The sequence below is a fragment of the Eutrigla gurnardus genome (genome assembly GCF_963514095.1).
Source record: "Eutrigla gurnardus genome assembly, chromosome: 23".
NCBI lineage: Eukaryota > Metazoa > Chordata > Actinopteri > Perciformes > Triglidae > Eutrigla > Eutrigla gurnardus.
In genome coordinates, this window is record NC_139934.1 from 18,444,696 (window position 1) to 18,469,762 (window position 25,067).

General features: G+C 41.7%; 1 protein-coding gene across 11 annotated transcripts in view; it reads left to right on the forward strand.

Annotated features, from left to right (window-relative positions):
- The window catches only part of mark2b (MAP/microtubule affinity-regulating kinase 2b), a 68,619-nt gene that overhangs the window by 27,093 nt on the left and 16,459 nt on the right, over positions 1-25,067 (forward strand). For 7 of the 11 annotated variants that reach the window (XM_084003704.1, XM_084003708.1, XM_084003712.1 and 4 more), the window contains exons 2-15: positions 6,235-6,402; positions 8,629-8,682; positions 10,033-10,081; positions 10,325-10,390; positions 10,773-10,843; positions 12,127-12,183; positions 14,402-14,638; positions 19,079-19,198; positions 20,375-20,477; positions 20,645-20,757; positions 21,040-21,114; positions 21,574-21,631; positions 23,087-23,238; positions 24,770-24,864. In XM_084003704.1, coding sequence (XP_083859830.1) covers positions 6,235-6,402; positions 8,629-8,682; positions 10,033-10,081; positions 10,325-10,390; positions 10,773-10,843; positions 12,127-12,183; positions 14,402-14,638; positions 19,079-19,198; positions 20,375-20,477; positions 20,645-20,757; positions 21,040-21,114; positions 21,574-21,631; positions 23,087-23,238; positions 24,770-24,864 — 1,418 coding nt within the window. The remainder of the gene's footprint in view (positions 1-6,234; positions 6,403-8,628; positions 8,683-10,032; positions 10,082-10,324; positions 10,391-10,772; positions 10,844-12,126; positions 12,184-14,401; positions 14,639-19,078; positions 19,199-20,374; positions 20,478-20,644; positions 20,758-21,039; positions 21,115-21,573; positions 21,632-23,086; positions 23,239-24,769; positions 24,865-25,067) is intronic. The other 4 variants (XM_084003707.1, XM_084003705.1, XM_084003706.1 and 1 more) reach the window with 2 other exon arrangements.

The window sequence follows — 25,067 nt, forward strand, 5'->3', positions numbered from 1 at the left end:
AGCAGAAACACAACATCCTGCTGTCTCGTCCGACTCTGAGCCATCGCCCACCACATCCCAGCAGACGGCTCAAACGACTGGTTTTTAAAACTACGACCGACCGTTGAGACCGGACCGGCATCCTACGGTGTGAGGGGAGACAGGAAGTGAAGTCTAACTCTGTTGATGATGTCGTGTCTGTGCTGTACAGTTCTTTTCATCGTTGTCGCTCCAGGAGAAGCAGGATAACTAGTTTCACTCGTAGCATATTAAGGATTTTACACAACACTCAGCGAAGAAGAGACCGGGGTCAGAGCTAATCAGAGACGAAGGCCCGCCCCTACTAGGCATCTGATTGGCTCAGACCGTGGTAGTTCTTCTGCGCTGTATGCTGCTGGGGAAAAAACAGAACGCTACACACATAAACAGACCAGTTAGATGTTTGATGCATCGTTGCAACCAAGATATCACAGATATTAAGGCTCAAAAATGAAAGTAAACACATCTTTGCCCAACTTCAGAGTCATATTCCAAAAAACTGACAACAAGTATCAGGTCCAAACTTACTTTTTTTTAAAGATCATATTGTTGTTAAAATCATATTAAAAATCGGAAGGGTGTTTTGCCTCAATTTGTCGCAGTGATTTTTTAAAATCCTGATATTGGTGGGGTTTTTGTGGCCGGTTTTGGAACTGCATGTCCTAATATCCTACTAGTAAACATCACAGCAGGGCAATTCAATTGTGTTTTTTTACCATTTACCAAAGACTTACATGTGACTAAATGCTACTGATACATTTAGCCTTACGAAAACATTAAAATGTAGCACAGATGTAGTTACAGAGGCAATAAGTCCTTGAATGTGAGTTAAACATGGTGAAAGCAGCTTTTAATGTCTTAAACCATGAACAAACATAGCATAATATTGAAGACTGTACATTTTGTCACACTTTAAGTATATAAATTACACAACCAAATCAAATAATAATCTTTTTTGGGCATAAAGATTTTACATTATAGTAGAAAAGTCTCCAAAGTTTGATATTGAACAACAGTTTGTCTCTATGAATGTGATGAAGGAATTGGATCTAAAAGATGAAAAATGTGTGATCCCTCATAGTGAACATAGAGACAAACTGTTATTCAATATTATATATTATATTCCATGTCTGGAGGCTATTAGTAACAGATATACACTGTATACATTTTGAAGGCCACAGGTGAGACAGTTTTCCAGATATTGCTGTTTAAAAATGGCTTTTCAGAGCATGATGCCAAAAACCGTCTAAACTACCCTTCATTCAATGATGTTTCATGAGAAAACTATTGACAGTAGAGACCTAATATTTTGGATTTGTCCTATTAACAAGTGTGTCTTTGTACTTGAATTTTTTCAGGACATTCTGAGATGGTCAGGTGGGAAGATTTTCAGAAATTTGATGAAATGACATGGAATGACCCAAATGCAGGTCCATTTACCATTACCAACAGGCCAAAGTATGTGTTTCAGAAGGAATGGCGTGCCAATTTCCATGGCCCAGATATGATAAATATATGGTCGGAGTCTGGCTGGGAACGCCTTTACTTTTGCTGTCGGAGCGTCGACCTTCCCCGCCTTGAGACTAATAATAGGAAGATCAAGACTCTGCTTAGCTTAGTGTCCCAACACCTGACCTTTGACCCTACAAAAGAGAACCAGTGTTATCAGACTTTCTTAGCAGAGTAAAGTGTTTGGGAAGTGGCTCTTACTGACGTGCTCAGTCCCAAAGATTTAGTCATTTTATGGTACAGTAAAGTACCTATAAATGTGATCGTTAATAGGAAATGTTATGGACAGATGATATCGGATTTTAAAACACTCACATTGATCTTGGTGAATTTTCATTACAGGTATAATTGTTAATATCATCATGACTTGAAAAAGCTGTCTATGTTGCTATCATGATAGACACGTGAAATGGGAGATCTTATGATATGATAATCTTATTTATGGTTTTTTTTTTTATGAAAAAATATATATCGTATCTGTGATGCATTAAAAACATTTGTTTCTTGAAAAAATGATACCAGTATGCTCAAGTGCCATTTTAAGTATTTTTAAGTATAGATTGATGATTATGGGGATAATACTGGATCTACTATCATCTAATGCCTAGAACCAGCATAACAAATACAATCCTTCAACATAGGTGGTAGTTGGAGTTTCATCTACTAGTTTAATCAGACAGAACAGCATTTTCTAGTTTTTCATGCAGCTTGTTTTTAAGTTAATAGTTATTCACAGCTGTCTGTCTGTAAAGCAGTGGATCTGTTTGTTTCCCCTGATATTGAGTTTATTGCAAATGATCTGATAGTGCAGCTTTCTAGAACAGTTCTAGATTTGTTTCAGCAGCTTTATGTTTTCTCCAAAAGTTTGTTGAGTGATTCGTGTGAAGATGCTTTACCTTTCTTTTCTTTAACAAAGTCCAACCCACATGTATTTTATTTAGTTATTCACCTCTTTCAAGAAGTCTGGGAAACGTTGATCAATGTTAATGTCCATCTTAATCTTGCTACCAGATTATAATGCAGATCCTTTAACACCCTACTAGCTTTAGCTAGTTTCTGTTTCTCTGTTTTCTCTTTCTTTCTGCTGACTGTTCTAATTCATTCTCAAAACTGCAGGCATTTGGGCCAGTATAATCTGGAATAGCCTACCTGAATACGGTAGACGTGGACACGTGACTTATTCATTAAAAAACGTGTTTTTATTCAGTTAGATTTAATAGCTTTTTTTATTGGAAACGGTGGCAATGGTGAGTTGTAGTGTTGTACTTGTTTTATATTGGGTATAAGTACTTTTTATGTTTTCAAATGTTCATAATAAAGTCATATAACAGTTAGGCCTCACCTGAGTAGGGATGGGTATTGAAACCTGCTATTAAATTATTAAAAACGTAGCATTGATAAACTCAGTTCTAGGGTTGCTAATTGCAAGCACTGCCCTTAATCGAACATTGGTAACATTGCCGATCAAGCCATCGATTAATTGTAGTTAAAAGCTTTTTCCACAGCAACATCTGACAGCATTTCATTGTCGTGAGAAATACAAAAAGGACATCAAACACATAATATCAGAAGGGTCATTCCGTGTCATTTCATAACATTTCTGAAAAATTTCCCACCTGACCATCTCAGAATGTCCTGAAAAAATTCAAGTACAATACAAAGACACACTTGTTAATAGGACAAATCCAAAATATTAGGTCTCTACTGTCAACAGTTTTCTCATGAAACATCATTGAATGAAGGGTAGTTTAGACGGTTTTTGGCATCATGCTCTGAAAATCCATTTTTAAACAGCAATATCTGGACAACTATCTCACCTGTGGCCTTCAAATTTTCTACAGTGTATAACTGTTACTAATAGCCTCCAGACATGGAATATCAGGGGTGTAGCTGCTACTGGTTCTGTCTGGTAGCTGGTCTTATAGAGTTGGTAGAGCAGGCTGCTACTGGTTCTGTTTGGTAGCTGGTCTAATAGAGTTGGTACAGCAGGCTGCTACTGGTTCTGTCTGGTAGCTGGTTGACTTTTCAGACACATTATTGTGTGATCCTGTTAAATTAACAGCGTCTTTTTACGTTGGACGGGTAGGACTAATAGCGCTAGCTGACTATCTCCATCCTTACGTTACGGTATATTATTATTATCCGTTAGCCGCTAGCATGATAATAACTCAACAAACTTAACTGTTAAATACATTGATGTTGTTGAACAGGAGCTTTACTGACTCTTAAGTTCCCTATAAAGACCAGGATATCAGTCTTTAAGACGCTTCATCAACTGTCGCCACTACTTTAGCATTGTTACAACGGCTTGTTCACATCAGAGGTCTTCAATGTCTGTTGTGACATACATATATAAAATTGTTGCTTATTATAGCCTATAGTGCCATATATAAAAGTACTTTCTAATGATAAATGTGAACAATGCTAAGCCATTCAAATAATCATTGTTGACAGATTTATATATTTATAGAAAATATTTAAATTTTATATGGCATTTCTAAATCACAATTTCACCACATTAAACAAATAGGAAGATTCATATTCGCATATTTTGTTGTATTCATGTCAATGTGTATTTTTGGACATGGGATCAAATAATTCCAGGGACCCCCTGCAGTAACTCTGGACCCACTGTTGAAGATCTCTGGTTTACATTGTTAGCCTTTCCCTGGTCATTAGTCGAAACAGCACTTTTGCTTTGTTAATCTTCTACTAAAACTGGTCTTGAAGGCCTCCAGCAGCAGCGCTAGCTAGGGTTGGGCCGATATCTGGTTTCACCAGTTCTGTTCAGTGTATGGGCTAAGCTGGGTTTGATTTATGCAAACCGGTTGAACCATCATTTATCCTTATGACACGTTCTGGAAAATTAAAAACATCAGCGGCCTGTGCCGACAGCATCACGGCACTAAATCCAACGTGTCTTTCATTAGTAACAAGCAACAATAATGACAAGTGATTTTAAATTATATTGTGATTATTTATAAACTGATCAATAGTTGCTCGTAGGAGGCTGCCGTTGTATTAGCAACACGTATATGATGCACAGCAACTTGGCTTGTTGTTGAAGAGTCGTGTAACTATGAAAGCCGAGCAAAAGTTCACCTTTCACAGTTGTTTTGAAGCCACGAGCTAATCGGAATTCCAACACTCAATGTAAACGTCACACGGCCTGCAGCACTGTATCTGTCTCTCTTGCTCCACGAAGCCTGGGTGTTTTATAAAAAGAAGCAAAGTTATTTCTAAACGGTACGGTCGCAACATATTTTTGGCTCTCCTTTCCGTGATTACAGCGCAATCTTCTGTGTAAAAAAACAACTAATGTATCGCTCGGGAGGGTCTGCTATGGCAGGTGCGCTGCCTAGTGGGAAAGGTCGGTATAGCCGGTTTGGTCCGGTCTTTAGCTTAGTATCAGACTAGTTTGAAATTGTTTAAACCGGCCCAATCCTAGCGCAAGCTGTGTTAAGTCAGCTCAGTTTTGTTAACGTGAACCAGTGTTCATGTGTTCAGCTGCTTGTGGCCGACCGAACTGTAGCTGTCTGTCTGCAGCGCTGCTGGGGAAGCTACGAGTCAATTGGATGTGGAGACGGAGTAGTATCGAGTCCGACACAAATTTTTAGTTCAGTTTAGAGTTAAAACATTTTTGACAACCCTACAATGCTGTAACAGTCTTGTACTAAAAACATTCAATCTCACGTGATCAAGCAAGTGTAAACGACCTATTAGTTGATCCTCAATTAATCATTATCATCCCTACTCTCCCTAACTTAAATTTTTATATTTTGGTGTATGTTATGACGTCACAGCCTCAGCTCCTCCAACTACCCTTGTTACTGCACGTGCAATAAAAGCTTTCATGAATTAAAAGCCATTGGCCTACTTTATCAATACACCTGTTCAACAATCATAAACATGATTTTTCAATCTGCTCCATCTGTAGTCTCTCATCCACTTCCATTATGTTTTACACAACCACAATGTTAACTCGGCCAAGTGCCAATTGTTGCACACGAGCTAAAACCCAAGCTTGTATGTAGTCCAACTGTTGCGCTTGGTTTTAATGCCATCCCCCCCTTCCCCACCGCCACTTCACTCAGGATTATTTATTGACATGTTCCATAATGTATTTGCTATTGTCAATAAATATTATTAAATATAATTAATGTTATATTTGAAATTGTATTTATTAAAAAACAATTATTTAGTTACGAAAATGAACCTTTTTCATAGTATCTATAAAAAGAAGCAAACTGATAAGGAGTATTGGTAAGACTAGTAGATTTGGTAAAATCCCAATGATACCCTTGCTGTGACCTGAATGCTTGTGTCTGTTATTTAATAGCATTATTGTCTTTGTAAGAGGCAGTCATGTTGAAGATTTGTCTACAGTTACCCAACCTTTTTTTTTAAGCATAATATTGGTGTTTTTTGTTAGTTGTATCACTCATTTGGATGAATGAAACACCACTATTCTAGATAAATGTCATAAAACTTAGTTAGTCACACAAAACATAAAACGGACATGAAATAAAAGGCTCTCTATCAATGCGTCATTTAATCAAAGAAGATTGAAAGCTTGTCAGCACAGATATGGTTTAAATAAAGTGTTTAAGCTGATGGTACTTTGGAATGTAAAACCTTTTTACTCTGTTTTCTACCTACAAGTCATCATGCCCTTTTATGCTCACACATTGCCCTCTCTCTTCTTAGGAGACCAAGTCATCTGGCCGCTCCAGCATGCCGCGATGTCGGAACTCCGTTGCCACAACCACATCAGATGACCAGCCGCACATTGGTAACTATCGGTTGCTAAAAACCATCGGCAAAGGCAACTTCGCCAAGGTCAAACTGGCACGACACGTCCTCACTGGAAAAGAGGTAGGCGCGCGCGCACACACACACACACACACACACACACACACACACACACACACACACACACACACACACACACACACACACACACACACACACTTTTTAAGGCACTTTAGTCACATTCTGGAGAAATGCCATGCTACTCAACTAGATAATGACTTATTCAATAACCAGCAATTTTAAGAAAGGCTTTTAAACAGGCTATCCGGCCGAAGCCGTTTTGGCTGGAGCAGTGTCAGTGCAAACCAGCTGGGGACCCTTGTGGGGGGGCAATTGTGCTGAGGCATGGTACGGATCAAATGGCCCTGGTGAGGTGTGATGGTCTCTGAATGACAAGGAATTAGAATTAGAACTGCTTGAATGTTTCTTGAGTAAATTTCTTAATTTTCTCACATGATTAGACAATCTGATGGGGAAAAAACACTATAAAATTGAAAAACACAGAATTTAGGAAAAACTAAAACGGAATCTGGAAAAAATGTAAACAGATATCATAGGGTCCTAACTACTACTAGTAGTAATATGCAGTAGTCCTCCTGGTGCAGTGGGTCCTGGGTTCCTCCTGGTGCAGTTGGTCCTGGGTTCCTCCTGGTGCAGTAGGTCCTGGGTTCCTCCTGGTGTAGTGGGTCCTGGGTTCCTCCTGGTGCAGTGGGTCCTGGGTTCCTCCTGGTGCAGTGGGTCCTGGGTTCCTCCTGGTGCAGTGGGTCCTGGGTTCCTCCTGGTGCAGTAGGTCCTGGGTTCCTCCTGGTGTAGTGGGTCCTGGGTTCCTCCTGGTGTAGTGGGTCCTGGGAGTGTGAAGGCGGTTCCTGGATGATGAAGGCATTGATGCATTGACTGGCCCTCTCATTCCCCTGACCTAAATCCAGTTGAGCACCTATGGAATGTTATATGATGTCACCAAGTACCACCACAGACTGTCCAGGAGCTCACTGATGCCCTGATCTAGGTCTGGGAGGAGACCCCCCAGGACACCACTGAGTCATCAGGAGCAGCCCAGACGTTGTTGGGAGTTCATTTAGGCACACTACTGAGTCACATTATGAGTCGGAGCAGCCTGTGATTGAAATGTTTTACTTTGATTTTCAGTGTAATGTTGAATCCAGCCCTCCATGGGTTAATGGTTTTGGTTCCTATTGACCGATTTTCAACTTGAATTATTCGTTCATCAAGATCTGATGTCTGGTTCAAGTATTCCCTTCATTTTTTTGAGCAGAGTACTTTGAGTAGAATGGAAGAATCCGATTTTTCAATTAGCCAAGATGGTATAGATATATATGGTATAAGTACAAAAACACGTTTAGACTGAACATTAATCTTCCTTCATAGTTGCTGAGGTTCATGATGCTGCAAGAGAGATTAGATTGTCATTGTCAGCTCGAATAGAGAAGCCTGAATGTCTCTGGCCTCCTGTGAGTTCCAGATGTGATGTAACGTAGTGGTCTGTCCCTTTAAGGGAAATGCTGTCTCTGCTGAGTCCATGCTGGGGTCTGGCCCTGTGTGTGTCTGTGTGTGTGTGTGTGTGTGCGTGCTAGAGAGGGGTGGGCGGGCTCTATCGATGTGTGACAGCTCTGTGCCTGGCACCCTAATAACACTCCATGTGACTTGCTGTTGCACACACACACAAACACACACACACACACACACACACACACACACACGTACACTAAGAAAACAAGGGAGAGTCAGAGGGCATGAAAGAGTCAGAGCAGACCAGCACAACCAGAAAGAGGAGTGGAAGAACGGATGTAGCTGACAGTGACAGACGAACATAGGAGAAAGAATTCTCTTTTCTGTGTTCTTGTTAAGACGTAATTCGTTTCTCTTTGTTCTGTTTCATCCCCCTTTTACATCTCTCACTTCAAATCTCTGCCCTCTTTCTGTTTCTCTATGTTTCTCTCCTTATTTCTTTCTCCTTATCTCTCTGGCCCTTGTCAGTGTCCACTGTTGGATGAACTTTAGACCTCGTTATGGCATGGGTATAAACCATGCTTCAGCTTTGTGTTTCCCCGTCTGTATACTGCCCTATTATGCAATTGTCGCCGTCTGTGATTGTGTGTTTATCATTTAATTCTGTGCAATTGAATGGCTCAGTATGATGTGTCCAAACAGATAGCAGTGCGTTATGGTCACAGGCTGTGCATGTTGGCATGAGCGAGATGCGTCACACCGACTGCAGCAAGTGGAGTTAATAAATAAAATGTGTTATAATAAATTTTGTTTTGCTTCTAGGTGGCTGTAAAGATCATCGATAAGACGCAGCTCAACTCCTCCAGTTTGCAGAAGGTGGGTCTCTCTAGTCTCACATATGCATACTGGCACAAAATCCAAACCTCAGGCATGCTTATCCCTTCTCTCAGAAGTCATTTTCAAATCACTCTTCCTGTCCCACGTCTCTCTCTCTCTCTCTCTCTCTCTCTCTCTCTCTCTCTCTCTCTCTCTCTCTCTCTCTCTCTTTCTGAAGTGGTCTAGTTTTCAGAGAGTTTTAATTACAGGAAACAAGCTGCAATTACTTCTTTTGATCGTGGCAGGGTGGGGTCTGTCCACTTACACGCACACTCTAACCACGTATGCTTGCACACTCAACACACACACACACACACACCAATCACTCATGCATCGGCAGACATGAGGCATAGAATACACACTTGTGTGCAAATTCAGACACACCGAGCGCATGACCCAAACACTAAATCACTATATTCACTGATCGGTGTAAATACTCACACACCAGCACTGGAAATGAAAATGTATATGCACTAGGACCAGAATATCCCCTATCAGGTCCTCTGTTTTTTTCTTTTTTGTCAACAAGGGCGGCTCGGTTTGTATCTTGCCACAACTTCTGTCGCAACAACTGAAGTCAGAAACGCTATGAAAAGATAAACAATTTAACCTTAGTATTTACACAGAAATAACACCACAACACTCACAAAACTTTACACGATTAAAGAATATTATTTCTACCTCAAATGTCAAGTTTATTACTTAATAGCTAAATATTCATTACATACAAAATGCAGAACAAATGAAATAGTTTTGTCATAAGTCAGGCGGACTCTTGGAAATGTGGGATGCATTACTTTCAGAATGGAACAAGTATGTGTGACAGAGTAAATAGTACACACTGAGCTGTTACTGTTTTAAGAGTGTTGCATTGTGTGTTGTTTTGTAACTTCAATAGTTCTAGGCTAGCTTCCAACAGTTTCTTCCAGTTAATTATCAGTAAGTACCTGATCTGCTGAGTCAGAGGAAATACACTTGTAATGAGTGAGTTCTAGAAGTTGAGATCTACTCTGTTGAATTAGTACGTAGTACTCGGCAGAGGGCATCATGAGTTTTACTCTGACATCCTGAACTTGAAACTGGTATTTCTTGAAATGTTTACTTCTGTTTTCCTTCCAGTAAACTGACCCATATGCTCATAAACAGGAAGTGAATGTTTTTCAATGTAAATTCTCCCCACTACAAATATTGGTTCTTGAGTCTTTGCAATGACACAAGATTGCAAATCAGAAGGACGCGTGCAAAATCCATCGATGGCTTGATTTGCACGAGTGTTTAGAATATAAATATAACTCCCACACGTTCACACTGACGGCCATCCCAGCCTAAATCTGATTTGTGTTTTGGCAGCTCTTCCGGGAGGTGAGGATCATGAAGATGTTGAATCATCCCAATATAGGTGAGTTACACTGAAACGTGAGTCGTCGTCACGTCACGTCACGTCACGTCACTCACCACCAGACTTCTTGCTGTTTCAAGGTCATATGTTCGAACCCGAATCATGATTATCCTTCTGCTTTTCCCTCTCTCTCTCTTATCTCATTAATATTGCTGTCACTCTAACGGTCTTGGCCTTTTCTTGTTTTTGTTTGTTCACTTCCTTCATGTCATCCACCGTCTGCCTTTCTCTCTCCACCTCCAGTCAAGCTCTTTGAGGTGATAGAGACAGAGAAGACTTTGTACCTGGTAATGGAGTACGCTAGTGGAGGTAAGTGGGTGTCACTGTGAAATAATTTACACCGCTGAGGCCTTGCACTCTGTATGTATAAAAATGCTACCTCCTCTCTTATTGGACAGGCTTTTAACTTTCCATACTTTGTATGAACTCCAAACAGTCAGGAATATCCTTTTTCATTTGATTTGTTTAGTTTTATTTGGTTATTGGTAATCTCTATCATCTGCATTGAATATTACTGATATCAGTTTGAAAATAACTATTTTTTAAGTGTTTGTATTTCAACTGTAACGCCCTTACTTTGTTTTTAATATCCACTTCTTTTAATGTCAATGTCCCACTGAGCCAAACTCTATGGAGACAGCTATCTGGTTGCAACCCTGAAACGGCTCTGCTCCTCTCTCCCCACTCCCAGGAGAGGTCTTTGATTACTTGGTGGCCCACGGCAGGATGAAGGAGAAAGAAGCCCGTGCCAAATTCAGACAGGTTTGTGTGTCGGAGAAAATGCTGTCGTTGTTTTAAGGCATAGCATAAAATGGGGCTTAAAAGCAAAGAAAAGTAGCATTTTCTATTTTAATGTTTTTAGTGTTTAAATATTGATCATTAACATACTTGATACATGATTCCTGTTGGAAGTCAGCTAAATGAAATGTTATGTAAATGTAACTGAGGGTATTGCTTTCATTTTGCATCCCTAGTACTTCCTCATAATTGGTTCCTGATTAGGGCTGGTTGATATGTTGAGTTTTTAAAATATATCGATATATTTTCAAACATGATATAGGATAAGACAATATCGTGTATATGGAGATTTATGTAGCGTTAATATAACATTATAAGTTTCTTTGGTGGAGCTGCCAGTTGGCCTGTTTCTCCTCTCCCCGTGTCCCCTGGGAAACCAATAGCAGCCCCTCCCCTACCCGCTCACTCACACACAAGTCCTGCATGCAGCACCAACATGGCAGAAGTATGGCTGGGTGTTGTTTTCATCACATGAGAGAACAACACTGAGCATGACTGAAACTTTACTGACGAGTCTCGTCAGCACGTATTTCTACTCGGCCTGCATCAGAGCATCTCGCTAGCGGGGGGAGATCCAAGTTGATCACTGAGAGGTAATAAGGGGGACTAAAGCCTACGTCATGACCACATTGCGTTCCCGTGCATGTGCTCGTGCATGAACCGTACTGTTCTCAAATCCACCTCTTCCAAGCGTACCGGGGCCGAAGAAGCGTACCGCTGGAGCGCTCACACTCGTCAAACAATCCAGACTTTAGGCTCCATCGTGCACCCTTGTGTGCACCCTTAAACCCTATTCAGGTGCTTGGAATTTTCTAAGTGCTTCTAAAAACTGGGTTTTCAATTTCTAGCTGAACATAGCCTGCAGACAGCTCATAAATGGCCAAGATAGGAAAAGGTCAAAGTTTAAGAAACATATCAATTTAATATTATTATTTATTGTTAATTAAAAAGCAAGTAAAAGTTGATAATGTGCAGCCAGTCCCTGTGTTACATTTGGCACGTGTTAATTTGACTTGGAGCTGACTGTTTTTGTTATTTCTTATTGGGAAAAATATTGAGATATAAATCGAGTATCGCCATTCAGCTAAAAATATCAAGATGATCTTTTGTCCATATCGCACAGCCCTATTCCTGATGAAATCCTATTGAAGAGCTCTCGGGGTCTTTTACTTCCTTTTGACCCACCCATCTTGTCACCCTTTTTTCATTCCATGTCTTTCTCTCTCACTCACATTGTCACTCTCCAGATTGTGTCAGCGGTGCAGTATTGCCATCAGAAGTGTATTGTACACCGAGACCTCAAGGTGAGAACACACACACACATGCTATTGAATTACATTGAGTGAGAGAACACAAACAAGTATTTTCTCTCTCTCTCTCTCTCTCTCTCTCTCTCTCTCTCTCTGTCCACATTAATCTTCATAGGATTTAACTTTTTGAGATGAAATCCTTCCCGCATGAGTAGGCAGCCCAGGGGTTATTCAGAAAGATGATATAATGTCCCTAAATGTTGTGGCTTAAACACACATACATCTGTACACACACAGAATTCTCCCATTGTCTTCCCTATTGAATCATCCTCTCCTTCTGTATCTGGTATACTTTTGCTCCTGTCTGTTTTGTTGCATGTCAGTTGGTGCCAAAAAAATGAAACAAAACATGCACACAGGTCATTTTGGTTCCTCGTATTATGCTGAGCTGTAAATCCTCTTATTGTGCCAGCAAGCAGACCAGTAGACAAGACATTATCATGATTAATATTACACTCACCATACAGGAGCCTCCCATCTCAAAGTTGTTTTCAAAATCAATTAAATAAACATTTGACCCCCTCCTCGGTACACCATACCCTGCCCCCTCCCCAGTCCACCGTACCCTGCCCCCTCCCCAGTCCACCATACCCTGCCCCCATATATGCCCCCAGACTGACCCATATGCTCATAAACAGGAAGTTAATGTCAATGTTAATGTGACACAAGATTGCAAATCTGAAGGACACATGCAAGATCCATTGATGGCTGAATTTGCAGCCTAAATCTGATTTGTGTTTTGGCAGCTCTTCCGGGAGGTGACGATCATGCCCCCTCCACAGTCCCCCGTACCCTGCCCCCTCCCCAGTCCACCATACCCTGCCCCCTCCCCAGTCCACCGTACCCTGCCCCCTCCTTAGTCCCCCGTACCCTGCCCCCTCCCCAGTCCACCGTACCCTGCCCCCTCCTTAGTCCCCCGTACCCTGCCCCCTCCCCAGTCCACCGTACCCTGCCCCCTCCTTAGTCCCCCGTACCCTGCCCCCTCCCCAGTCCACCGTACCCTGCCCCCTCCCCAGTCCACCGTACCCTGCCCCCTCCTTAGTCCCCCGTACCCTGCCCCCTACCCAGTCCCCCATTGGCCTGCACTCACATTGCTCCCGGCCAACCGGGCCTGAGCACGGTTACCTGTGCATACATCATCACGTGGTAATAAGACACACTCATGGCTTTACGTCATCATAAAGCAAGAAGCATGGTCTGAGTCATCACTATGGAGAACAACACTGAGAACATGACTTTGCTGAGTCCCGTCTGCTCAAATTCTGTACACCGAGCAGCACCTTATCTCCTTGCCTATTTCACCCCTGTAGCGCTCACACCTCGAGTCTGAAGCAAGCCCGACCCAGAATCCATCTGTGTCTTGTACAGATTAACAGTATTTTCAGTCAAAAATTGTCTTGATAATGGAGTTCACAAAGTACTTTAAAAAGTCATACAGGTGTCCTATTCCATTTATTGGGAGAAAAATGGGATGCCAACGTTCATTTATGTGTTTGGTCAGAGCCTAGAGATGATGTCAGTGTTTTATTTAATGTGCACACACATAGTCACACACACATACTCAAACACACAGAAGCAGCTGAGCATTCAGAGCAAGTGAAAAGGAGAGCGCACTTGTTGCTAGGCAACCCCAGCCTCCTTGCTCACTGGCTCACTTTAGGCTTCGGGATGCAAACACATACAGGAATAAATTGTGGCAGCTCACTTTGCCCATTGTGTGTTACTTGTAGGCCCCAGACCATTACTCTAAAAATCCCTCTATCACCCAGCAGAGCTCTTTCCCAGAGAAAGGTTTTGCAGACAACTGTCGGCGGAATATATTGTCTTCAAACTCATTTGCATCTCAGAAAAAAATCTTTTTTAACACTGATGCTGGATGACAAGTTTGCCTAGTTTTCCGACTATGTTGTACAACCTGGCTTTAAACTTTATGTAGCCCTGACCTCCCTGTGGAGGGAAGGCAGTAGAAAAGAGGATCCATATATACAAACATAAAATATGACATTATCTTGTCCTGTGTCCATATCACACACTGCAAATCTTCAGTGTGTTTAATTTCCTGGCATGTGTGTTTAGAAAAAAAGAATCCCAGCCTATTTATAATCTTTCCTCTTTTTATTTATTATTTTCTTCTTGTTTCCCTCCACATCTTCCTGCTCTCTACATCATCGTGTTTTTTTCTTTCCTCCTCTCTCCCACACTCTGTCTGCAGGCGGAGAACCTGCTGCTGGACGCAGACATGAACATCAAGATAGCAGACTTTGGTTTCAGTAATGAGTTCACTCTGGGGAACAAGCTGGACACATTCTGTGGCTCTCCACCCTATGCTGCCCCAGAGCTCTTCCAGGGAAAGAAGTATGACGGGCCTGAGGTGGACGTCTGGAGCCTGGGGGTCATCCTCTATACACTGGTCAGCGGCTCGCTGCCCTTTGATGGACAGAACCTCAAGGTCAGGAAGAGGAGTGTGTGTGTTTGTGTGCTCATGTGCATTACATAAGTGGATGTCTGTATTCTGTGGGTGGTTGTAGTATTTGTCATGCGGGTTTCTGTTCCCTCGGCCCTACAGAATGCACAAACTGAACTCAAGTGAGAGGGAATGTGTTAAAGTGATTGAAACTAAGTAGTTATTTCTTCCAATGGAGTTTGGTGGTGTGATGCACCAAACAGGCACAGATGCCTGGTACTGTCAATCAGAAAGGATTTAATGCATTCTGTGAACTAGTTATTCACAATTATTCATGCCACCTATCACTGCATTCAGTCAGTACCCACATGAGTCACTCTGGAAGTGCAGACTCATTTTGGGTGGGCGATATACCATTGAATGTGATGTTGATATCGAGGCTTACTGTATGCCTTTGCATACCTCCTGCTGTGTGTAGTTGATTTTAATGCCTATATTATGGGTCTTAATATTAACAACTTAAGTCTTAGTTTTTATTCACTGTGTCGGCGGCATGTCTGGAAGGAAGGCATGAAGGCTGCGGATCAGAGAAGAGACTGACTGTCTGATTTCACTTGCTCAAAAAACGGCATTCTTTCTTTAAAATGTGTCAATTTAATGGACAGCAAAAGAAAAGCCAAATGTACAACAAAGATGTTTATGTGCATGTTTGAGCACTTTAAATGCCATTTTGTAAGTCCTTGCTCTCAAGTTTTGCTATCTGATGGATTCTTATGCTGATTCAAAGCTTCCAGAACATTGTTAGGTCCTTTTCAACAGCAGTGTTAAAATCTGTCACTACACACATTTAGTCTTCAGTGTCTCAGTAAATTAGAATTATTAAGGCCTGTTGAAGAAGTTAATACATTCAGTGGCATACTATTCAAACCTGAGCCAGCCCTAACTATAAGCGTTGTCAAAGAGAAAGGTTTTAAGCCTATTCTTAAATGTGGGAATGGTGTCTGCCTCCCAAACCAGAACCAGAAGATGGTTCCACAGAAGAGGAGCTTGATGGCTGAAAGCTCTGGTACCTGCTTTACTTTTGGAGACTTTAGGAAAGTTACCCTTCATTCTGAGAGCGTAGTGCTCTAGCAGGACAGTAGGGTTTAATGAGCTCTTTAAGATATGATGGTGCCTGACCATTAAGAGCCTCGTAAGTGAGGAGAAGATTTTAAATTCTATTCTGGATTTTATTGGGAGCCAGTGCAGAGAAGCTAATACAGGAGAAATGTGATCCCTTCTTCTAGTTTTAGTCAGAACACGCGCTGCAGCATTCTGGACCAGCTGGAGAGATTCAAGAGATTCATTGGAACAGCCTGATAGTATCTTTTTGAGACAGGATGGGCCTGATTTTAGTAATGTTACGCAGGTGAGATAACTCTGAGGTTTCTTACGGTAGTGTTTGAGGCAATGGCAATCACGTCAATAGCGCTAGAGTTTAGGCCCAAGTACAGTTACTTACATCTTATCTGAGTTTAAGATTAGTTTTTAATATATTATCAATACATGACTGACTTTAGCCGTTTACTTCTCTCGGGAGCATAGGCCATTGACGAATATCCTCCGTTTCACTCGGTTGTTGGTGGTTCTTTCTAGATTTCCCCAGCTGAGCCCACTCCTAGACATTTCTGCCTGGACACCTCTTCTCCAGCTGTTCTTGGGGCGATCGCCAACACATGCCTGGAGTTTTAACTAGCTGATTGGTTTCTTCAGGCTTGATTGATAGATATAATTGAGTATCATCTGCGTAACAATGGAAGTTTATTGAGTGCCTTCTAATGATATTGCCTAAAGGAAGCATGATAATAATTTAAAATTTAAAATAATTAGACTGACCACAGAACCTTGAGGAACACTTTATTTAACTTCAGCGTGCCTGGAGGATTTTTCATTGACATGCAAAAACTGAGATCAATTGGATAAATAGGACTTCAGCTTAATGCGGTTCCTTTGATGGCAATTAATTTTTCCAGTCTACATATTAGGATCTCATGGTTAATGGTGTCGAACCAGCACTAAGATCTAGCAGGACAAGTACAGAAACCAGTCCTTTGCAGAAGCAATTAGAAAGTAATTTGTAATTTTCACCAGAGCTGTCTCTGTACTATGATGTACTCTAAATCCTGACTGGAAGTCCTCAAGTAGACTGTTATTGTTGAGAAAGTCACACAGCTGATTGGCGACTACTTTCTCAAGGATCTCAGAGAGAAAAGGAAGATTTGATATTGGTCTGTAGGGCTGTTCGATTTTGCCCAAAAATAAAATCCCGATTTTCTTCTCTCAAAATCCGATTTTCGATTATGATTACGATTATTTTGTGAAATGACAAAAGGCAAAGAAATTATTTCAAATATGCTGTTTTTTATTGAACATTTTGCAAATAATTTCCCCATTGGGATTTGAGTGCAAACCTTGCTCTTATTAAACAAAAAATCCTTCAAGGGATTAATATAAAGAACAATTAATGAACTTTTGCCATCTGGCTTTGCTCCATGTTATCTTCTTGTAGACCTCTTGTAAACAAAAAAAAAAAAATCCCTTTGGGATTAAGAGGAAAACCTCACTTTCACATGTATCTTAAAGGTGTGTCCATTGAACAAAAATAAATGAATAAAGTGCAAAACTTTAACTTTTTGAAAAATCTATTTTACGATTTTGACGTTTTTAACATTGTCCTAACTACATAATCGCGATTACGATTTAAAATCAATTAATTGAACAGGCCTATTGGTCTGTAGTTTGCTAAAACCCCTGGATCTAGAGTAGGCTTCTTAAGAAGATGTTTAATTATAGCTACTTTAAATGACTGTGGCACATAGCCTGTTAATAAAGACACATTGATCATATCTAGTACTGACGCGCTAACTAAGGGTAAGACTTCTTTTAGTAGCCTGGTTGGTATCGGGTCTAGGAGACAGGTTGAAGGTTTAGAAGAAGAGATCTTTGATGTTAGTTGGTAAGGGTAGATTGGAGAAAAGCAGTCTAAATATATATTAGGTCTATTTCTAAGATTCCCCAGTTTGAGGTTTGACGTGGTTTTCCTGAAGGCAGCAGGTGAGTAATTTTGTCTCTTAGTAGTTACTACTGAGGTCTATAGGAATTAGGGTTGCACGGTATACCGGTACTAATTTGGTACCGGGGTACTGAGGCATTTAAAACGGTACCATATTGCATTTGGACGGGACCGGTACTTGCAGCGCCGCCGGCAGCGCCCGCAACAGCGCGGCGAACTCGCCACGTGACGTCACCGCGTTGTAACTACAGCTGAGAGGACGAGGAGCGAGCCGCAGCTTTGGGAGATAAAAGGCAAGCCGGAGGAAACCGCTAGCAAGTTAGCGAGCAGCGTAGACTGGAACAACAAACGGAGCAGGAGGAAAGCTTGGAGAGAGCGAGAGAGCGAGAGCGCGCGCGAGAGAGAGAGCGCGAGAGAGCGAAGCACGGAGAGGAGAATGGCTGCTGCAACCGTCACCACGCCGCAACTTCCGGACAAACCAGCGCCGCGAAGTGCGATATGGCCGTACTTTAGCTTAAAACAAATGCGCAAGGCGAGGCAGTTAACGCCGACGCACCACTGTGTAAACGGTGTTTAACACATGCATGGCTAACGGCGGAAACACCTCCGACTTAGCCAAACACTTAAAGGACAAGCACCCAGACCTGCACACTGAGCCCAGGGAACGACAGGTCATTTACTCAGGAAGAAAAACCCACATTCAGTGCTAAAAGCAAGCGCCACCCCCCTTCAGTCTTAACAAAAGTAGCTCTGGAAGAAAAAAAAAGAGCTGGTTTATTTATATTATTATATTTTATATTATATTATTGTATTTATATTTTAACATTTTTTAAATTGTGTGCATTAGAAAAGCTTGTCTTTGTGTTTTTTTATTTTATTTGCTGATTAATATGTTATTGTTCTAAGATTTTCTATTCAAATAAAGTCAGTAATGACATTTTTTGCGTTCAGTTTTTATTTGAAAAAGTATCGAAAAGTACCGAAAAGTACCGAAACACATGTTGGTAGCGGTACCAAAATGTTGGTATCGTGACAACACTAATAGGAATACATGGCTCAGTAGAGCTGTGACTCTTTGTCAGTCTGTCGACAGTGCTGAAAAGAAATCTGGGGCTGTTTTTATTTCCCTCTATTAAAGATGAGTAAGTGTTTAGGTGTAGTTGTTTAACAGAACTATTAATCATTTGCGGGTTTAACCACAGCTAATGTTACTGCTTAGCTAATTCAAGCCATTTATCATTAAACACTGTTTCATAGACCCTCAATTTCAGTAAACAGTTGGAAACATTTGAATAGTCTGGGATGCGGTGTGCACATTCATGGCAGGTTGCTGCCTTCAGAAAATCTAAGGATGTGAGAGAAACAGGACTGTGTGTATGTTTAAAGGTGGATTTTTAGTCTGGACTGACTTTCCTGTCCTTTTCCCTCTCCAGGAACTGAGAGAACGCGTGCTGCGTGGCAAATACAGGATTCCTTTCTACATGTCCACCGACTGTGAGAACCTGCTCAAAAAGTTCCTCATTCTGAACCCCTCCAAAAGAGGCAGCCTCGAGGTACGCAGTACACACACACAGACACACAGACACACGCACACACACACAGACACACACACACACACACACACACAGACACACGCACACACACACAGACACACACACACACTGACACAGACACACAGACACAGGCACACACACACACACAGACACACACACACACAGACACACACGCACACACACACACAGACACACACACACACACAGACACACACACGCACAGACACACACACGCACTCACACAGACACACAGACACACACACACAGACACACACGCACACACACACACAGACACACACACACAGGCACACACAGACACAGACACACACACGCACACACACACACACACACACAGACACACACACGCACAGACACACACACGCACACACAGACACATGCACACACACACACACACACACACACACACACGCACAGACACACACACGCACACACATGCACACACACACGATAGACGTGATGGTGATGTTGTGACTTTGAGGGTGGAACTTGCTTGGACACAGTATGGATTGCCGAGTGTGGGTGTGCCCCAAAAGAAAACTTAAACCAACCTGGCATCTCCTAATAGCTAGATAACTGATTATTTGCTCATCTAATGCAGGGCTCCAGAGTGTGACCATTGTGACACATCCGGCGCACCCAACAGCTTTCACTAGCTTTCGTGTTGGAATTTAGTTCTCTGTTTCATTTACACCTATCTTTAACTTTGTCTAATTTTTGATTTACTAATCAGCCAACAAAATCATATTCTTCAGTTTTTCAGAATTTGACTCTTCTGTTTTTATCCCCGTTTTTATCAGGGTAGCCTCGCCATCAATTTAGAATCTGTTAGTTAAAGGTCACACCCCTCGTATACTTCTTAAGGAAGATTCATTTGCATACACTAGATTAAATGTATGTTCCTATGCCCATCAGAAAAAAAACAGAACAAGATGAATTATGTAACCAGATGAATAATGTAGAATGAATTAATTGTGCTGAGATGACTTTACTTCCCTTCCATTGTTGCCATTTTGTTTGGAGGAGACCCTTTTGTTCTAATATCTTTGGCCTCTCTTCTTCCTCCTCTCCTCTTTCATTCTTTAATGTCTCCATGCCCCTCTGTTGTCTTTCATATCTCATGTCTCCCTGTATCTGTCTGTTCTGGCTTGCTCCCAGCAGCAGATAATGAGGGACCGGTGGATGAATGTGGGCCACGAGGAGGAGGAACTCAAACCCTACATCGAACCCCAGCCAGATTATAAGGACCCCAGGAGGACAGGTAGATACAGAAGACCACTCAAAAATAATAAATGTCCTCTCTTCCCCCACGCACAGGCACAGATGCTCCTTTTTTCCACTCACACACAAGGAGAATTCATCTTCAGGAGAATTATGGAGCAGGAAGAGGTTTACCACTCAACTTCTAAACTGTTTTTGTATGTTCAGACATCATGCTGACGATGGGATTCTCTCAGGATGAGATCCAGGACTCGCTGGTGAACCAGAAGTACAATGATGTGATGGCCGCATACCTGCTACTGGATTATAGGAACTCTGAGGTACACTGTTTTTACTATTCTTACACTCCTTTCTCACACCTATGCGCCTCTATTTTACACCAGACCTTCCCAGTTAGTATTTTTGTAGCTGCAAATACACTGATGTTATAAGAAAACAAATTCTGTTCTCTCTGAATTATATGTATGTATTTGTATTTATATTTATATAAACACTTTTCAAAACGGTACCAATTGAGTTTTTTTGTTTGTTGTATCCACACCCCTGTCTTTCTGCGTCTCCTTCTGATATGCTTATATTCAGATGTGTGTTTTTCTCCTCAGCTGGATGAAAGTGGTATCAAGCCCCGGCCAGGAAGTGATGTAAGCAACATAAACGCCCCCTCCCCGCCTCACAAGGTACAATAAGAACACATAATGTTTTCTGATAAAGAAACAATGAGGTCAAGTCAACTTAATTTTATTTATAGTGTCATATCACAACAAAAGTGATCACAGGAGGACCTTTTACACATTGAGTCCCAACACGACCAGCAGCAAGAGTTACAGCGCGACATCGGCGAGAAAAAACAGCCTTAACAGACTTTAGGCAGAAATGTGGAGCAGACCAGGCTCCTGGGTTCCATCTGCAACTTGTGCCAGTGACACAGGTGCACTGCCATGACCTCATATTTTCACCAAAGACACGTTGGGAATATAATCTGATGCAGCTCATTTTTAGGTTTTAGCCTGTTGACCTACATAAAGGTACATGCGAACCACAGTAAGAAGTGCTTTCCCTCAATTTACAGTGTCTCTATGTATGTGTAAACATTAAAAATACCACGCTGACCTGTATGTCCATCTTGCCTCTCTAAGGTACAGCGCAGTGTGTCGTCCAACCAGAAGCCTCAGAACCGCAGAGCCACCGACCAGGGTGAGAGTGGTGTGTCTGCATGGCGAGGAAGGGGAGAAGCTGGGGTTGGGAGAGGTGGACAGATATGGGGATCAGTCAGGAGATACAAATCTCAAAACATGTTTAAAATTGCACCATATGATTTCTATCATGGTGCATGCTGGGATGGACTCCAGTCCTGTGCCACACTGAAGCAGGTGGAGAAAGTAATTGAATCAAAGATTAAATACCTTTCAGAGGTGGTGGTACAATAAAACGTTCCTCTTGAGTCTCAAAATATTTTTTTGAAAGTAAGCATTACATTTTTCGTAGACAGCTGTGAGCAGCCCACAGAGCGATGCTGTAATTATTGAGAGAAGATAATATTGCTTTATGTGTGTGACATGAAATGTGACCACAGGGTCCCTATTGTGTCTCTGTTTGTCTTTTCTCTCCATGCTTTTATGAATGGATAAGCTATAAAGGGGCGTTCATACCAAACGTACATTATCAGTCGTCTATTGTATTCATTCTCACAATAATTTGTGTTTATATGCTAGATGCACGGTCGAGGAGGCGAGGCGTGACTCCGTGTAGACACTCACAATGTTTAATCGGTCACGACAGAAATCACCACTATTACTGCTTTGTACATGTTGAAGTCCCAGATCCACCAGAAAACCAAACGGCCTGTCTGAGTTGATAACATCACCCAGAGGTGCTCGGTGGATTTAATTTAGCTGGATTCACTGTCAATAGCAAGACACATAACAGCGCCTGGTTTACTGCAGTGGTATGCGTCGATATCGAACAGCTTTGTTGTGATTTAATTGCAATACACTGATAAAAAGTCATGCAGAAGTAATGACATGGCGATTGGTAAAAGGCTATGCTAACAGCGTAGCTGCTCCGTGAACTTAAATAACGTCGTCTCAGTATAAATACGGCACTGACCTTGTTGTTTGGACCACACAGTCTCTGATTTGAACTTGTAAGTTTGGTTCGGTCTCTGTATGAAACGGAAGATACTATCGTAGAGCTCTGGGAGGCCAGATACGCGTCTTGCATATTTACACGACTCCTCAAGTGCCGTTGCTCTGCATCATTTACATGTTGATGATACAATGGTGGCCTCGTGCAGGCATCTACCAGCTTTTATCTTCTTCAGATCTACAATCTGAGCTGGTTAAATGCTCTGGTGGCGCGTCGCCCTTCATAACACCACCTTCTCTTCCGGCTTCCCGGCTCGCTCTCCTCATTTCTCTTCTGTTGCGGCTCTGTGACAACCTCCCAAAAAAGGAGTGATCCTCCTGCAACAAAAAGTCAGTGTAAAGGGGGCTGAAGAAAGCCACAAAAGAAGGCCAGACTGCTTTCTAGCACTGAGTGATGACAGAGATATGTGTAGCAGAGCAGAAGATGGTGCAGATGGAAAGTTGCCTCAGGTTAGAGCGCAGCAAATGATGGCCTTTCTGATACACTCCCTCTTTCTTTTTCTAGCCTCCTCCTACTCTAAGAGGGGGGGGCAATCAGATAACCGGACTGCAGGGGAGGATTCTGGGAGGAAAGGTTCATCAGGCAGCTCCACTACCAAGGTGCCGGCCAGTCCGCTGGCCTCCTCTGACCGCAAGAAGAGCGCCACGCCCTCCACCGTGAGACCTCACAACCACACTACTTTATTTTACAAACCTCAAAGTTTCTATCCAGAGCACATTTCCCTGCATCGCCAATATACAGACACACAGATCCACAAAGACAAACAAAATTCACACTGCAATTATAGTTAACAACCATGAACAAATTTCCCAAACATGAGTTGATAGGAAAACATTTGCTGTCAAATTTTAAATTGGCAAGCTCCCTTTTATTCACAAAGTTGTTGCTCTTTTGTGTAAACTAAGGCTCGCCATATATTCTCTTAATCTATGGTCCAAAGATCAAAGCAGATTGGAGTTACTAATTAAGCTATTTAAATAAAAAAGGCTATATAACTATGACTTCTTAGATGGTGTAAGAAAGTGGAAAGTTTCACAACCACCTTAAAGTTAAGTGATCCCTATTTCTGGATGTGCTATATTTTCCAGCGTGCATTAATTATAACAGCCAAAATATTCTCACATTGTTTTCCTGGTGATGTGATCCCTACTGTGACATGTCAAAATATCTTCTGTGAAAATGTCTTTTTTCATTTTCTCAATATTCCCCAGCTCCCTGCTTGCACCAATCAGAAGCCCTAATGCTGTGTAGTGAATAGATCAGTGCTGGGTGCTGCATGACGCTGTGTCGTGAAGGCCTATCTGCCTTGAGATTCTCCTGCTGATGTTTCTGAATTAGTCATGCAGGGAATACATCTTGTATGTGACTACATTGCTGGTGTATTTATGTCTAGATGACCTTATTTGGAGTGGTGATGCAGCAGCTACAATGTTAGCGTAGCCTAGCACCCATGAAACCAGACTATTCAGATAACAAGCATTTTAGAAGTTGTTATCTTGTGGTCTTGCAGACAGACCTAACAAAGCATGACTTAACACGTTTTACTGATCACCATCATATTGGAGTTATTTCAGCATCATTTTCATCAGGTTATTGATATTAAATCACAGCTAAATAGTTTATTTTGGATTCATACTGCTGTGGTAATCTAGCCGACTTTGGTTTCCTGGTGGATCTGGGACTTTACATTACAACATTACAAAGCAGCAATAGTGGTGATTACCGCCATGATATTTTTGGTTCATGTCTCCTCTCTTGAATATGTGAAATGTAAAGTCCCTCCACAGCCCTGGTTCACCTGCACTGCTATTTTCATTGAATTGTCCATGAATAAACTGTTTTTGACTGTTTTTTGACTGGCATCTCTGTCACTCGCCTGTTAATTTAGTTGCACCCTGTTAGGGCAGGACATTTTTTATTTTTATTATTATGTGTTCTTTGGTGGCATTGTGTAATTACTGGTATAGCTGCACCCAAACTCAGCCTGAGCAAGATGGCTAGTCTATCAGGCAGGCTAATAGAAAACGCCTGTGTGGAAGTACAGAGCCTTTAAATAACATTCCAAGAATAATGGGATGACAATGAAATGGTATTGTCATCTGAGCACTGCACTGCTCTGTCACCATCTTTAACTCCAATCTTCACCATCTCTATATTTCTAACATTCATCTTATTGTTCTCCTTCAGAATAGCATCCTGTCCACCGGTACCGGTCGCAGTCGGAACTCTCCTCTGACTGAGAGAGCCACGCTCGGCCAGGGCATCCAGAACGGCAAGGACAGGTACAGGCACACACCTATACATTTATACACCCACACACACACACACACACATACACACACACACATATATATATATATTCAAAAAGACATGGGCAGTTACAGTTATACATCGTCTTTCTCTCATCAGCAGCCAGTAGTTGAAGTGAGGCAGCACAGCTTCCTCACAAACACACACACACACACACACACATAAACACACTCAC